This window comes from Bos indicus x Bos taurus, chromosome 3, assembly GCF_003369695.1.
Source record: "Bos indicus x Bos taurus breed Angus x Brahman F1 hybrid chromosome 3, Bos_hybrid_MaternalHap_v2.0, whole genome shotgun sequence".
NCBI lineage: Eukaryota > Metazoa > Chordata > Mammalia > Artiodactyla > Bovidae > Bos > Bos indicus x Bos taurus.
Genome location: NC_040078.1, coordinates 922,373 through 936,000, shown reverse-complemented (window position 1 = coordinate 936,000; position 13,628 = coordinate 922,373). Strand labels below are relative to the sequence as shown.

The window sequence follows — 13,628 nt, the reverse complement described above, 5'->3', positions numbered from 1 at the left end:
GTCAAAAATTACCAAGCATACAAAGAAGGGGGAATATAAAACATATAGTCAAGAGAAAAGTCAACCAATAGAAGCAAACCCAGAAGTGACATAGGCGATAGAATTCATAGACAAGGACCTTAAAATAAATATTATAAATCTTAAAAATAAACTTAAGGTTGTAAGGGAAACCTTAACATAATATGGAGAGAAATAGAAATATAAAAAAAGACCAAAATGGAAGAAACTTCTAGAAATGAAAAAAACATCAGATGGCATAAATGACAGATTAGACACTATGGAAGAAAAATTCAGTAAACTTGAAGAAGCAATTGAAACTAACCAAAGCAAAGCACGAAAGAAAAACTGGGAGCCATGAACAGAACTACAGTAGCAAGCCAGCAAACACCACTAAGCAACCTGACTGGAGGCTGAGAAGGAAAGGGAAGTAAAAAAAAATTTAAGAAATAGCAGCCAAACACTTTCCATTCTTGTAGCTATTTTAAAATTTTTATTTACTCACTTATTTTTGGTTGTGCTGGATGTTTGATGCTGCACGTGGGCTTTCTCTAGCTGTGGCTGTTTAAAGCAGGGGCGGCTACCCTACTGGCTCAGACGGTAAAGTGTCTGCCCGCAATGCAGGAGACCGGGGTTCGATTCTTGGGTCGGGAAGATCCCCTGGAGAAGGAAATGGCAATCCACTCCAGCACTCTTGCCTGGAAAATTCCCTGGACGGAGGAGCCTGATAGGTTACAGTCCAGTGGGTTGCAAAGAGTCGGACACAACCGACTTCACTTTTCACTTTCACTCTTTGTTGTGGTGCCTGGGATGCTGCTTCGGCGGCTTCTCTTGTTGCCGAGCACAGCCTGTAGCGCGCTTGGGCTTCAGTATTTGCAGCACGTAGGCTCAGTAATTGGGCTCGGTTGCTCTGTGGCATGTGGAATCTACCCTGACCAGGGCTCAAACTTGTGTTCTCTATATTAGCAGGGGGATTTTTATCCACTATATCACCAGGGAAGTTTCTCTTTTTGCCATTTTTCCCCTGATATTTATCTTCATATTTCTGAGCAACTTTATTACTGAATTTAGCACCTCCCTTCAAGCCCTTCTTCCCAGCATACACTTTCAAGTATATACGCGGCCACACGCTTCTTCCCAGTATGGATATGTGGTCAGGTGTTATTTTTCACTGTTACATATACCTGTTTTTCTCACTGTTGTACTGCATACATTTGGGTTTTTGTACAATTATTTTTTTGTTTGTCATAGAGCTCATCTTTATTTTGGTTTTTATTTGCTTAGTTTTCTAAGTGCTTATCTGTTAATGCACTCCATCTCAAAACTCTCCAGGCAAAAAACTCTGAGCACATTCAGACACATCAGATATTCTGTTGGTTTCATTTTATTCATGGAGACATGCCTGTTGAAATCTTCTGACTTTGTTGTGCTTTAGGCTGCTGTGTAGGAATCATCCTGGGCCTCCCCTCCCAAGAAATTTTCTTTCTCTCGCTTCTGTCAGACCTCAGATCCTCACCTTTTTACTTTATCCCCATAGTGTGGTAGAACATATCCTCCATAACTTCTTGAGAAAGGATGCACAGCAGATACGAATGTTGAGGCTTTGTATGGTAAACAGAATAATGACCTCTAAAAGATGTCCACATCCTAAGCCCTGGAACCTGTGGGATATGTTACGTTACATGTCAAGATCGTTACCTTACGGATCTTGAGATGGGGAGATTTTCCTGGATTATCCACGTGGGCCAAATGTAATCAGAAGAGTCCTTATCAGAGGGAAGCAGGAGGGTCCGAGCCAGAGATCTGAAGACTGTTCTGTTGGCTTTGAAGATGAAGGAAGGGGTCACAAGCCATGGAATGCAAGCAGCTCTCATAAGGTGGGGAAAGCAGATTCTCCCTGGAGCCCCCAGGAGGAACGCAGCTCTACTGATGCCTTGATTCACCCCAGTGAAACCCATCTCAAACTTTTGACCTCCAAAACTGTAAAATAATATGTTTGTCTTCAGCAGGTCTGAAATTGCTTTTATTCTCCTCCCTCAAGCTTGACTGAGAATCTGGTTGGGTGGGATTCCAGATTGGAAATCATTTTCCTTCAGCATTTTGAGGCATTGCTGATTTTTCTAGCTTCCAACGCCAAGAAGTTGATGCTGTCCTGATGCCTCCTCCTTTGTGTGGGGCAGTTTTATTCTCCTTCTCTTAGCGTCTTTTTTTATCCCTTGTGTTCTGAAATTTTATAAAATTGTGGGATTATTTCATACATTATACTGGCTACTCAGTGGACTCTTTCAATCTGGAAGCTATGTCCTTCACTTAGGATATTGTCTTGCATTATTCTCTGGAAAATTTCCTCCTCCATTTTCTTACTCTCTGTTTTGGAAATTCCTGTTAAGAATTGGATCATTTCCTAGAACAGTTCTTTCTTATTTTTTCTGTTTTGCAATTTTCTTCTGGAAAATCTCTACAACTTTATCCTCCAACTTTTATTAAATATTTAAGTTCTTCTTTAAGAGGAAGATAGTAATAGTTCAAGTAGTTTTCAAGAACTATTACTTATTCTCAGATTCTAGTAGCCCATACTTGTTTTCATGAATACATTGTCTTATCTCTCTGTATAATTTTTTCTTGTTTTATATGATTTTTTAAAAAATGTTTTCTTCTGTTACTGTTTCTTTTGAATTCCCTTTTTTCTCTTACAGTTTTTGTCTTCATGTTAGAAGCTTTCCTCAAATGCCCAGTGATCCTTGGTTGTCTGTTCATAGTGAAGGCACTCCGTAAGTGGACTCAAAAATGAAAGTGCTGGTCGCTCGGTTGTGTCCGACTCTTTGCGAGACGATAGACTGTAGCCCACGGGGCTCCTCTGTCCATGGGACTCTCCAGGCAGGAAGACTGGAGTGGCTGCCGTCTCTCGCCTGCCCTGTTTTCAGCATCCAGACCCCAGCCTGCTGTGCCTGCTGTCCCTGAGTCAGAGCCAGGCTCAGCTCTCTTGTGAATACACTCCCAGGGTTCTGCCCAGTCCTGACTCTGGCATTTTCTGGAGGTTAGTGGGAAGCAGTTCACGCACTGGGTCAATCTATACTATCGTTTTTCAGTGTTTGCAGCCGGACCTCAGGTCAGTTTTGAGAGGAGAGCCTCAGTGTTCCCCACAGTTTGATTCCTGGGTTATTTTCTTTGTGTTCAGTGCAGGTCCCTGAAAGCCTCCTCTCTCTAGTTGTTGTTCAGTCGCCCAGTCGTATCTAACTCTTTGCGACCCCATGGACTGCAGCACGTCAGGCCTCCCTGTCCATCACCAGATCCCAGAGTTTGCCCAAATTCATGTTCATTGTACTGGTGATGCCATCCAGCCATCTCATCCTCTGATGCCCTCTTCTCCTTCTGCCCTCAGTCTTTCCCAGCATCAGGGACTTTTCCAGTGAGTCATCTGTGTGCATCAGATGACCAAAATACTGGAGCGTCAGCTTCAGCATTAGTCCTTCCAGTGAACATTCAGGGTTGATCTCCCTTAGGATTGACTGGTTTGATCTCCTTGATGTCCAAGGGACTTTCAGGAGTCTTCTCCAGCACCACAGTTTGAAGGCATCAGTTCTTTGGTGTTCTGCCTTTTTTATGGTCCACCTCTCACACCATACATGACCACTGGGAAGACCATAGCCTTGACTATACAGACCTTTGTCCACAGAGTAATGTCTCTGCTTTTCAACCCACTGTCTAGGTTTGTTATCACTTTCCAGCCAAGAAGCAATCATTTTCTGATTTCATGGCTGCAGTCAGCATCTGCAGTGATTTTGGAGCCCGAGAAGAAGAAATCTGTCACTCCTTCCACCTTTTCCCCTTCTATTTGCCATGCAGTAATGGGGCCGGATGCAATGATCTTAGTGTTTTTAATATTTAGTCTTCAGCCAGCTCTCTCACTCTCCTTCTTCACCCTCATCAAGAGGCTCTCTAGTTCCTCTTCCTTTTCTGCCATTAGAGTGGTATCATCCGCATATCTGAGATTGTTGATGTTTCTCCCGCCTATCTTGATTCTGGCTTGTAACTCACCCAGCCTGGCATTTCTCATGATATGCTCAGTGTTTCGATTAAACAGACAGGGTGACAGCAGACAGCCCTGTCAGACCCCTTTCTCGATCTTGAACCAGTCAGTTGTTCCATACAGGGTTCTGACTGTTGCTTCTTGCCCTGCATGCAGGTTTCTCAGGAGACATGTAAGATGGTCTGGTACTCCCATCTCTCTGAGAGCTTTCCACAGTTTGTCATGATCCACACAGTCAAAGGCTTTAGCATAGTTGATGAAACAGAGATAGATGTTTTCTGAAATTCCCTTGCTTTCTCTGTAATCCAGTGAATGTTGGCAATTTGATCTCTAGTTTTGCTTCCTTTTCTAAACCCAGCCTGGACATCTGGAAGTTCTTGGTTCACATAATGCTGAACATGTTGCAAATCAGGGTTTCTGTTAAGTGACATTACCTGGAGTAGCCTTTGTCTTACTTGGTTATTTTTAATCAAGTAATAATGTATCTTTTATTTTATAGTTGTACAACTTGTTAAAGATATTTTCTGCCTTAACCTGATTCTGGAGTTTATAAAGCCTTTGCCAGTCAACATGAGACTTGGAACTGTGATTTCCTTGCAGCTTTATCTTCCAGTTTTTGTTTTATTTAGGTTTTCATTCAGTGGTCACCTTAAAACAAGGGCTGCTATCCTGGGGTTAAAACATTTGCTTCAAATACTCCACAGAATTCCTGAGCACCAGAGGGCCTCAGGTGACACTGGTGTGTGCTCTTACTCACCATCACGTGGCACCCTCAGTGTGTGTGACAGAAATACCTCTCTGAGCACCAGAGGAGTTTATGGAAGTTGTTCTCACCAGAATCCTTTTGATATTCTATCTTCCAGTTATTCAGACTGAAGCAGAAAAGGTTTCTGTTTGGAGAAAACTGGCTTGACCTAATATGTTCATCTTATTAGGGAATTTATGAGATTAAATACTTTTTATAAATTGAGCATAACCAAACGTAGCAGTTGTTTTGACAACCTGATCTTTGCATTGTATGTATCACTTCCACACACATCTAAGCACTCAGCATATATACAATGTTAGCTGAACATGGGAAACACAGAGATGATTATCACCTGGTCCCTGCCCTACAGAACCTCAGAGGCTCCTGGTTTGTTGGGATCATCTTCAAGCTTTTCCATGATATGGAGAACTTTTTTATATGTACATCCTAACAAACAACCTTGAGGAAATCTTCATATTTATTAGATAGACATCTTAGTGTATTAAGGGTTAGTCATGTGTTACAAACTAGTATTGACTCTTGGGTCCAGCTAATGGTGTGAACTTGCAGGGAATTATTTAACTTCAGCATTTGTTCCCTTAATCTTTGAAATAATGGCTCAGGGCAAGTTGATGTCTAAACACTTTCTTATTAAATAATGGGTTAGGGCAAGTTGACGTCTAACGACCTTCTCATTTTTCCTTTGCTAATTATAAGGGTTCATGGTACACTATGGCCTTCCCTGGTGGCTCAGACAGTAGAGAATCCACCTGCAATACAGGACATCTGGGTTCAATCCCTGGGTCGGGAAGATCCCCTGAGAAGGGACTGGCTACCCACTCCAGTGTTCTTGCCTGGAGAATTCATGGACAGAGGAGCCTGGGAGGCTTCAGTCCATGGGGTTGCAAAGAGTCAGACACGACTGAGCGACTAACACACACACACACACACACACACACACACAAGCAAACACGGTCTACTGTGCCTTATAAGGACGGGTTTAGGCAGTCACTACCCACGTACACAGTCAGATGTGTGAAGGGGACACGTGGCAGGAATATTTGCAAACTATCCCTTAGTACTTTCTTCCAGTGGTTCTATCAAGACATGTTCCTTGATCAGCAAAGCCTTCCATTTTCTACCTGCAGGCATCATCTGAGAGTCTAATAGCGTTAGTCATTACTATTTGAGTGGATAAATAACTCCATGTTATTTTATCAAAAGAGAGACAATACTAGTGCGCCAGGAAGGAAATTTACAAAAGGTGAAAACATAATAGCCAGGCAGCGCATGAATTGTGCTGTATTACTCATCTGTCTTTGGCCACTATTTTTGTTATAATTGGGAGATTAGTGACAGAAGACCTGACTAAAAATACCTTTAACAGTAAGAGATTTGTGAACTCACAAGAGACCCCAAAGCAGGGTACCTCTGTGTTCATTAGTTTAGTGGTCCAGTAGTGTCCTTAAGACTCAAGTTCTTTCCATCTTATTCTTTCATCCTCTGGGCACATTGTTCTCAGGCTCCTTCCCTCAACCTCAAAATGACTGCCATGCCTTGAGGCAGCTCATGAAAAAAGGCACCTGTAGGAAGAGCTGAATCTCCTCCCAGGTGGTTTTTATTATGAAGGAAAATTACCAGAAGTCCCTCAGCAAACTTCTCCTAGTTCCCTTGGCCAGAGTGGGTCACATGCTGATGCCTCTTGCCATCTTGTGCAAGGGGGGCAGGAGAGGTGAAAGTGAAAGTCACTCAGTCCTGTTTGATTTTCACGACCCAGTGGACTATACAGTCCATGGAATTCTCCAGGCAAGAATACTGGAGTGGGTAGCCTTTCCCTTTTCCGGGGGATCTTCCCAAACCCAGGGATTGAACCCAGGGATTGAACCCAGAAATTGAACCTAGAGCTCCTGCGTTGCAGGCAGATTCTTCACCAGCTGAGGCACAAGGGAAGCCCCGGGGGCAGGAGAGGGTGGAGTCAAATTACCTGAGTGAAGTGAGTGAACACCAGAACCAATTTAGGGCTCTTGGACCTCCCTGGTGGTCCAGTGGTTAAGCAACCGCTTTCCAATACAAGGGACACAGGTTCAATCCCTGGTCCGAGAAGATCCCACATACCACAGAGTAACCAAGCCCTTGTGCCACGACTACTGAGCCTGTGCTCTAGTGCCCACCAGTCGCGACCACTGGAACCCACGCACCTAGAGAAGCCACTGCAGAGAGAATCCCGCTCCCCGCAACTATCAAACAGCCCCTGCTCCCTGCAGCTGGAAGAAGTCTGCTCGTGGCAATGAAGACTCAGCACAGCCACAAATAAAGTTGGTTTCCAAATTAATTAAAAAAAAAAAAAGGCAGGGGGGACTCCTCCCACAAACAGAGTGGGCAGTTGTGTTGGGAAGGGTGTCAGGTAGGCACTACTTAGGAGTTTGGAGTATCTTTCTCTGTAAAGCTTAGTTTTGAATGACATTGATTTCAAATCATCTTTGTGTGTCTATCTTTGGGACAATTGGTTTTCTAGATCCTTTTCTGGAAACAATGCTTGGTATACAAAAGGCAAGCGGGAACTCCCTAGCAGTCCAGTGGTTAGGATTTCAAGCTTCTACTGCAGAGGTACAGGTGTGATCCCTGGTTGGGGAACTAAGATCCCGCATACCACATGGCACAGCCAAAAAAAACAGGGGGCAAGTATTTTTGGAGGACAGTGAGTGGGAAAGTTATGTTTTTGTCACTTTAGTCTCTAGATATGTAAGGTCTCCAGAAGTACAACACCTGTATTGTCTCATTTAGTTCTCACGGCGGTCCTGGGAAGTAAGTTCCTTCACTATCGTTTAGTCACTTGCCCAAGGTCAGTAGTTACTGCCAGAGCTGGTGTTAGACCCAGATCCGTGTGGCTCTTAAGATGTATACTTATTCTGTCCTGCCTATATCCAGTTCTTTTCAACTTTGTTTTGATAATTTCATTTATGTCAAAAAATGTCACAACACACACTGTTTCGCATCTGTATTTGGTGATGTGAAATAAATACTGAAAATGCGTTTTGTGAACAGTCAGTGAGCATGTGGTTAAAGCAGATCTTGATATCTGTGTTAGGGTGTCAAGGGTGATCCCTCTAATGCCTGGAGGACCAGGTTCAGATTCTAAAGGGCTACAGAGGCTATGGAGAGTGTAATTCAGGACATAATAGCTTCTAAGACATTAATATGTGTTCAGAGACAGGTCTCCTTGCTCTTCCATAACCCTTTCTTCCTGGAGTTTCTCCCTACTCGGTCACCACTGTGTTTTTATATTAGAGTAAATTTCATGCAGGTGGTGTCCAGGGATAATTTTATTTCTAACTGGAACTAAAAGAATAAACTTAGGTCAAGCAATTAATTTTTTGAAACATTTTTAATAGTAAGGATTATTTGTATAATAAATAGTTGAGGAAAATATATATGTATGGAGTGATTTTTCACTTGGTTGTTGTAATTCTTTGTGGCAGCACCAAAAAAAAAAAAAATAGAGGACGAGGAAAGGTGTCAGGATGTACAGTACAGCTAGGTTAGCATAGCTGTTATTACTGATATTGTTTTAACTCTCAAACACCCCAAAGTGAATGTTTTAGCGATATAGCAGGTGCATTTCCAAGTTCTTGGTTCACTGGCCTCTCCTGAAGTCCTCAATGGTCTTAGCCAAAGAAGACGGTTGACTTCTTGTCAAAGTCCTGAGGCATGTTCCACAGAGACTCGAGGTACCATCAGCTTCCAAATCTCCCTTGGACCAGACTTTAGAGAGCTAGTCAAAACTGAGCTACATTCACCGGCAGGTTCCCAATCCCCAATGCTGGTGAGAATTCCTCTAGATTCATTATTTCATCCACCTTTCATCCAGCATCCGCAGTCTGCCAGGGGCTGTTCTAGGCATTTAACAAAGCCGCTGGCCTAAAGAGCTTCTAAGGGGTAAAGAGTGAGGACGCTAGGAAGCGATTTGGAGAAACTAACCCATCAGTAAGTAGGGGCTCCTTTTATCCTTCAGTGTTTTCCCAGTTCCTTTCGACAAACTGTTGTGTTCTCGTGTCATGAAAGACAATAATACTGTTTCACATGAAAGACCTTCCTAGTTTCTTAATATTTACTGACTGACTCAGAGGTTATTCTGTTATTTTCCTCTGTTGCTTTCTCTGTTCTCTTTCCCACTCATACAGTGTCTCGGTTACCTATTGCTATGTAATAAACCACCTTAAATAATGACTTGAACAACATTTGTTTGTTTACCTTTTTATTTTTTAGAATCACATTTAACTGGCAGCTTTCTGAGATGAATATAGAGGGTTTCAGTTTGATTCAGCATTAACAGCATGATCTGTTGCATTACCCATGACAGCCATGAAAAGTATCACACACTGACCAAAAACAAAGTGACTTTGCTTGATTTGTTTGATTGGTAACGTTGGTGTACTTCTAATTATATTTGTGTAACAGTATGTTCATGGTAAAAATGATTGATGTATTTCGAATGCTGTCAGACATTGCTTAAGTTTTACTTGTAGATATCATCTGATTCTTACAGCAGTCTTAAGAGGTATAATACTGTTGCTAGTGCCATGTTAGAGATGAAGACAGTAATGCTTGGGGGGTCAAACATATGCCTGGGCTGAGGCCACACGGCTAGTGCTCACCAGTGCTACTGCCACGCTCGGAAGTTCAGGCTGCAGGCCTGCCGGTGTGTGGGCGGGTCCGGCCCCGCCGGCTTGCGGATGGGTCCAGCCCTGCTGGCGTGCGGATGGGCCCAGCGGTGTTACTGTGTAACTCATCTTTCAGGTGCACCATTGCAGAGCTCGGTTTATCCCTTCTCTGGAAGTTGGAGTGCCTGAACTCCACAGGATCCCACGCTACGCATTAAAGGACGCTGGGTATAGGACTCCTAGATGGGAGTGAGGATGTTTATTTTAGTTTATTCAGTTATTTCTTATAAAGTAGACTTTATGTCTTAGAGCAGTGTTAAGTCTACAGAAGAATCTAGCAGAAAGTAAAGAGGTCCTATGTACTCCTTCCTCTCCAAAGTTTCCCTGATTGTTAACGACTTGTTGTGGTACCTTTGTGACAGTTGATGAATTAATACAGAGAACTTTATAATTAACTAAAGTCCATGGTTTGTATTAAGGCTCACTCTTTGTGTTGTGCATTTCTGTGGTTCTCGCCAAATGCATATGTCATGTGTCTACCATTCTAGATTCATATAGAAGTTTCAAGAGTGTTTATTTTAAACCACATGCTTGTGGCTACTAATCTTATGACTTCAAAGTTGAAAACTTAAGCACAGTAGTAGACTATTCAAGGAGAGATTCCCTGGATTGGGGCAATTGCTTTGGGTTATATTAAACTTCTTTTTACCCCTAAAGAAGGCTATTTTGTGGTAGTTGCTGTTGTTTACAGTTTTAGAATCTCTGGGTTGGAAGGGACTCTAAGGGTTGTGAAAGTACTTATTTATATAAAATGTTCAAATTGATTGTATTTTCGAGTGGCACTGCATATGTTGATTTCTTGTATCTTTCTTAAAGTCATGATTTCAGTGGGTCTTGGGTTGGCAGAAGTGCCCATCTTTGTCCTTGAGACTCTGATCCCATTTACAAGAGTTGAGGAATTCTGTGACAGGTATTTAAGGATAACTCTTGAGAAGGAATATTATATTGTTATAGATATTTTAAAACAGATACAAAAGTAGACAGAATAGTATGACAAATCTCTATGTACCATCTTGAACAGTTACCAAGTATACCCAATCTTGTTTTAAAGTCAGTCCTGGACATACTGTTCCTAAGAAGGAACATATATTCCTGAAGACATTCAAAAGGGGGGACTCTTCACTCTGAAACCCTAACAATATCACTTTAATCATCGCTTCTGTCCCTGCACCTCACAAGGCCATACCTCTAATTAATTCCATACCTCTAATTCTGCTTCTCTTCCCCAGGGCCCAGTCATATATGCGCAGCTAGACCACTCTGGCGGACACCACAGCGACAGGATTAACAAGTCAGAGTCTGTGGTGTACGCAGACATTCGGAAAAATTGAGAAGACCGCCATCATATCCTAAGCAATAAACAAATCCAAACTGGACTCTTGTGCAGAAAATGTAGCCCATAAGTATGTGTGGCCTTGGAAACCAGAACGTGGAGAAGCACATGTTTAGTCATAGAGGGAGAAAAAGATGTGTATAAAGGATGTGTATAAATGTTCTATTTAATCTTCCTGGTGCAAGGAGCCAGTTGCATGATGAAGAGACGGTATGATTCTATGTGTATATAAATTGCCTTGCTGTTTTTGTACTGCCCTTCAGGATCATTTACAGTTGAGAAAATTCAGACACATTCCTATCACCATCGTTTAGATGTGGTTTGCCTTAATGAGGAAAGTGGCAGATCTTTTAGTATTCTAATAGACATGGCCTTTTACTATAAGGGCTTACCCCGCCTTTGTGTGTATCGTAGTTGGAGAGTGGAGATGCTGTGATGGAAGCATGTTCAGGATGGCCTTTAGCCCAGGGTATATCGCCTGTTTGGCAGTTGTTTTTAGAAAGCATCCATTTGCTATGCCACTTGAAGACCATGTGATTTCTGTTGCTATTTTTCTCTCTAAAATACAGGGCAGTTTTCTGCTTTCAGTGTTACGTAGACTATAAAATTACACCCTGTAGCATATCATCTCGATTTGTGGATTCATCATAGCAAGATTAGCAAAGGATCAATGCCAGAAGTCATTTCTTTCCAGGTACTTTTGGATCCGTACCATAATCGATACATAAGTGAAATAGAGAACCCAGACTGGCTTGAAGAGTACTGTACTATTTGGAGAGCAAAAGGTATGGTATATTCTTTGCTGAAGTCCTTCATGCTTGTAACAAGTCCCCATATAGCTGAAGGAGCAGAATTTCATTTCCTTCTAAGTAGGCAGAAATGGAATAATTAGATTGCCAGTCTCTAGTATGGCAGAGCTCTCTCTAGAGAATCTTTATAAAGCTTCAGTCATGCTTCCAGCAGCCTGGCTCCTATAATAATATCTTCAAGGACTTTGAGGTTAAAAACAGTTAGATTTGTAAAGAATTTTTTTCATTTAAAATTGAAAATACTGATGATATAGTCCCAGAACACACTGGGGGGTAAATGGGTGTGACAGGTAATGTTAGTTTTCATCTCATTTAGTTTGAGGTCCCCTAAGAGCTGCTTCCTTTTTTTCTTCCCATCTTGTTCTCTTTGTGAGAGACTTTGAAGGCCAAGTTCTAAGGAAATAAAGAGTAATTTAGATTTAAAGATGTTTAGGAGGTGGTTACACAAAGAAAAAGTATATGAGCTACAAACAAACTCTGCCCCATAGGTGCGGTCTTTTATTTTCTGAGAGACTGCTGTGAATCCCATGGTACTCCAGCTCACATTCTGTTGACATGTATGTCAGCAGGACTGGGTTTTGTCGCCACGCGTGCCTGCCGTCTCTGAGCCTGGCGTGTCTGGTCTGTGTTGCACGCGGGAGGAAGGCCTTTGGGCTGCGCTGCCTGTCCTTCCTTTGTGCCCACAGGCCCCGTGCGGAAGAGGGATGAAGAACACTCGCCCTGAGCAGCTCTGCAAAGTGCCCAGCTTTGCCTTGTACCCTGGGCCTTCTCTGCTTCCATGGTGAAAACTCCGGAACCTTTAGGAGACCTTTTTGTGTAGGGGGGAGCGGGGGCAGTGAGGGGAGGGATGCATGTCAGCATTCTTCAGGCTGCCAGGATGAGGACACTCTTGGTGGGTCCTCCCACTGTGAGAATTGTACAGCCATCCAAGATTTCAAGGAAGAAGAAAATACGTTGTGGGGAGACCAAGTGTATGCGTTGATGTGTGTATTTTCTTAGTCTTTTTTTTTTTTAACAGAGAAAAGGGGATTCTCCTTTTCCTCCTTTCTCAGCACGTCCAATGAATCTACTATGTATAGAACATTCCTAACACCTCCTGAGAGCAAGAGCCCTATTTTTCTGCATGTTTGTGAAGCTCCCACCCAGAGCACCAGCTATCGCTTCTGCTAACACGGCTGTGAGCCTCCTCTCCCCGCCTCCACTGGGCAAGGGCCCCAGCCTCCCACTCTGGGTCTGTGACTGACTGGTCTGCGGGGAGCTGCTCACACTGGGGTGGAGCACTTCAGGGTTGGGGCCTTTTCTGAAACTCCTCATAACCACCTCCTATGAATCTTTTGGCCCTTTCTCCTGGGTCCCAACATCCTCATCTCTAGACGACAACAGTGGGGCTGCTTCCAGATGGCAGGACTGTCCTTTTCATGTCTGATTCTTGGCAGAATGAGGCCTCTTAAGACTGCACATGGTTTTTCTAAGGGGGTGCCTACAAGGCATTACTTAACATTTAAACTTCAAGCTCTCTGTAGTTTTTCAATGGAACTGTATTCAGCCGGGTAAAAAACCCATCATGTTCATTAATTTTTCTTTTTCAATTGTTGTACTTTTGTGGATACTTTAATACATCTTTTTCAATTACTGGATTGTGTTGTGTGCTCAGTTTAGATCAAGTGAAGAAGAGATCGAAGCCCTTTCCTTAATTTAATCGCTCTCCAGCCATACAGGCTTCTTCTTCAGAAATGCCACCCATGTGCCTACCTCAGGCCCTTTGCACCTTCAGCCTAGAAAGCACGTTCTGCACATTTGTGTGGTTTGCTCCTTCACTTCCTTTAAGTGTCTGCTCACATATCACCTTCTCAGAGAGACCTTCTGTGATATGTAAAAATGCAACCTCTCCCACCCCTGGCTCTCTCTAAGCCCCTTAACCCTGCTGTTTTTCTCCGTGTCAAACCATACATGTGCTGATCTGTTTTCCCTACCAGAACGTAAGCACTGA

General features: G+C 42.9%; 1 protein-coding gene across 1 annotated transcript in view; it reads left to right on the top strand.

Moving 5' to 3' along the window:
• MPZL1 (myelin protein zero like 1) overlaps positions 1–13,271 on the top strand; it is an 81,843-nt gene extending 68,572 nt beyond the window's left edge. The window contains exon 6 of the mRNA XM_027526477.1: positions 10,726–13,271. Coding sequence (XP_027382278.1) covers positions 10,726–10,827 — 102 coding nt within the window. The 3' untranslated portion in view covers positions 10,828–13,271. The remainder of the gene's footprint in view (positions 1–10,725) is intronic.
• Positions 13,272–13,628: the final 357 nt, after the last annotated feature.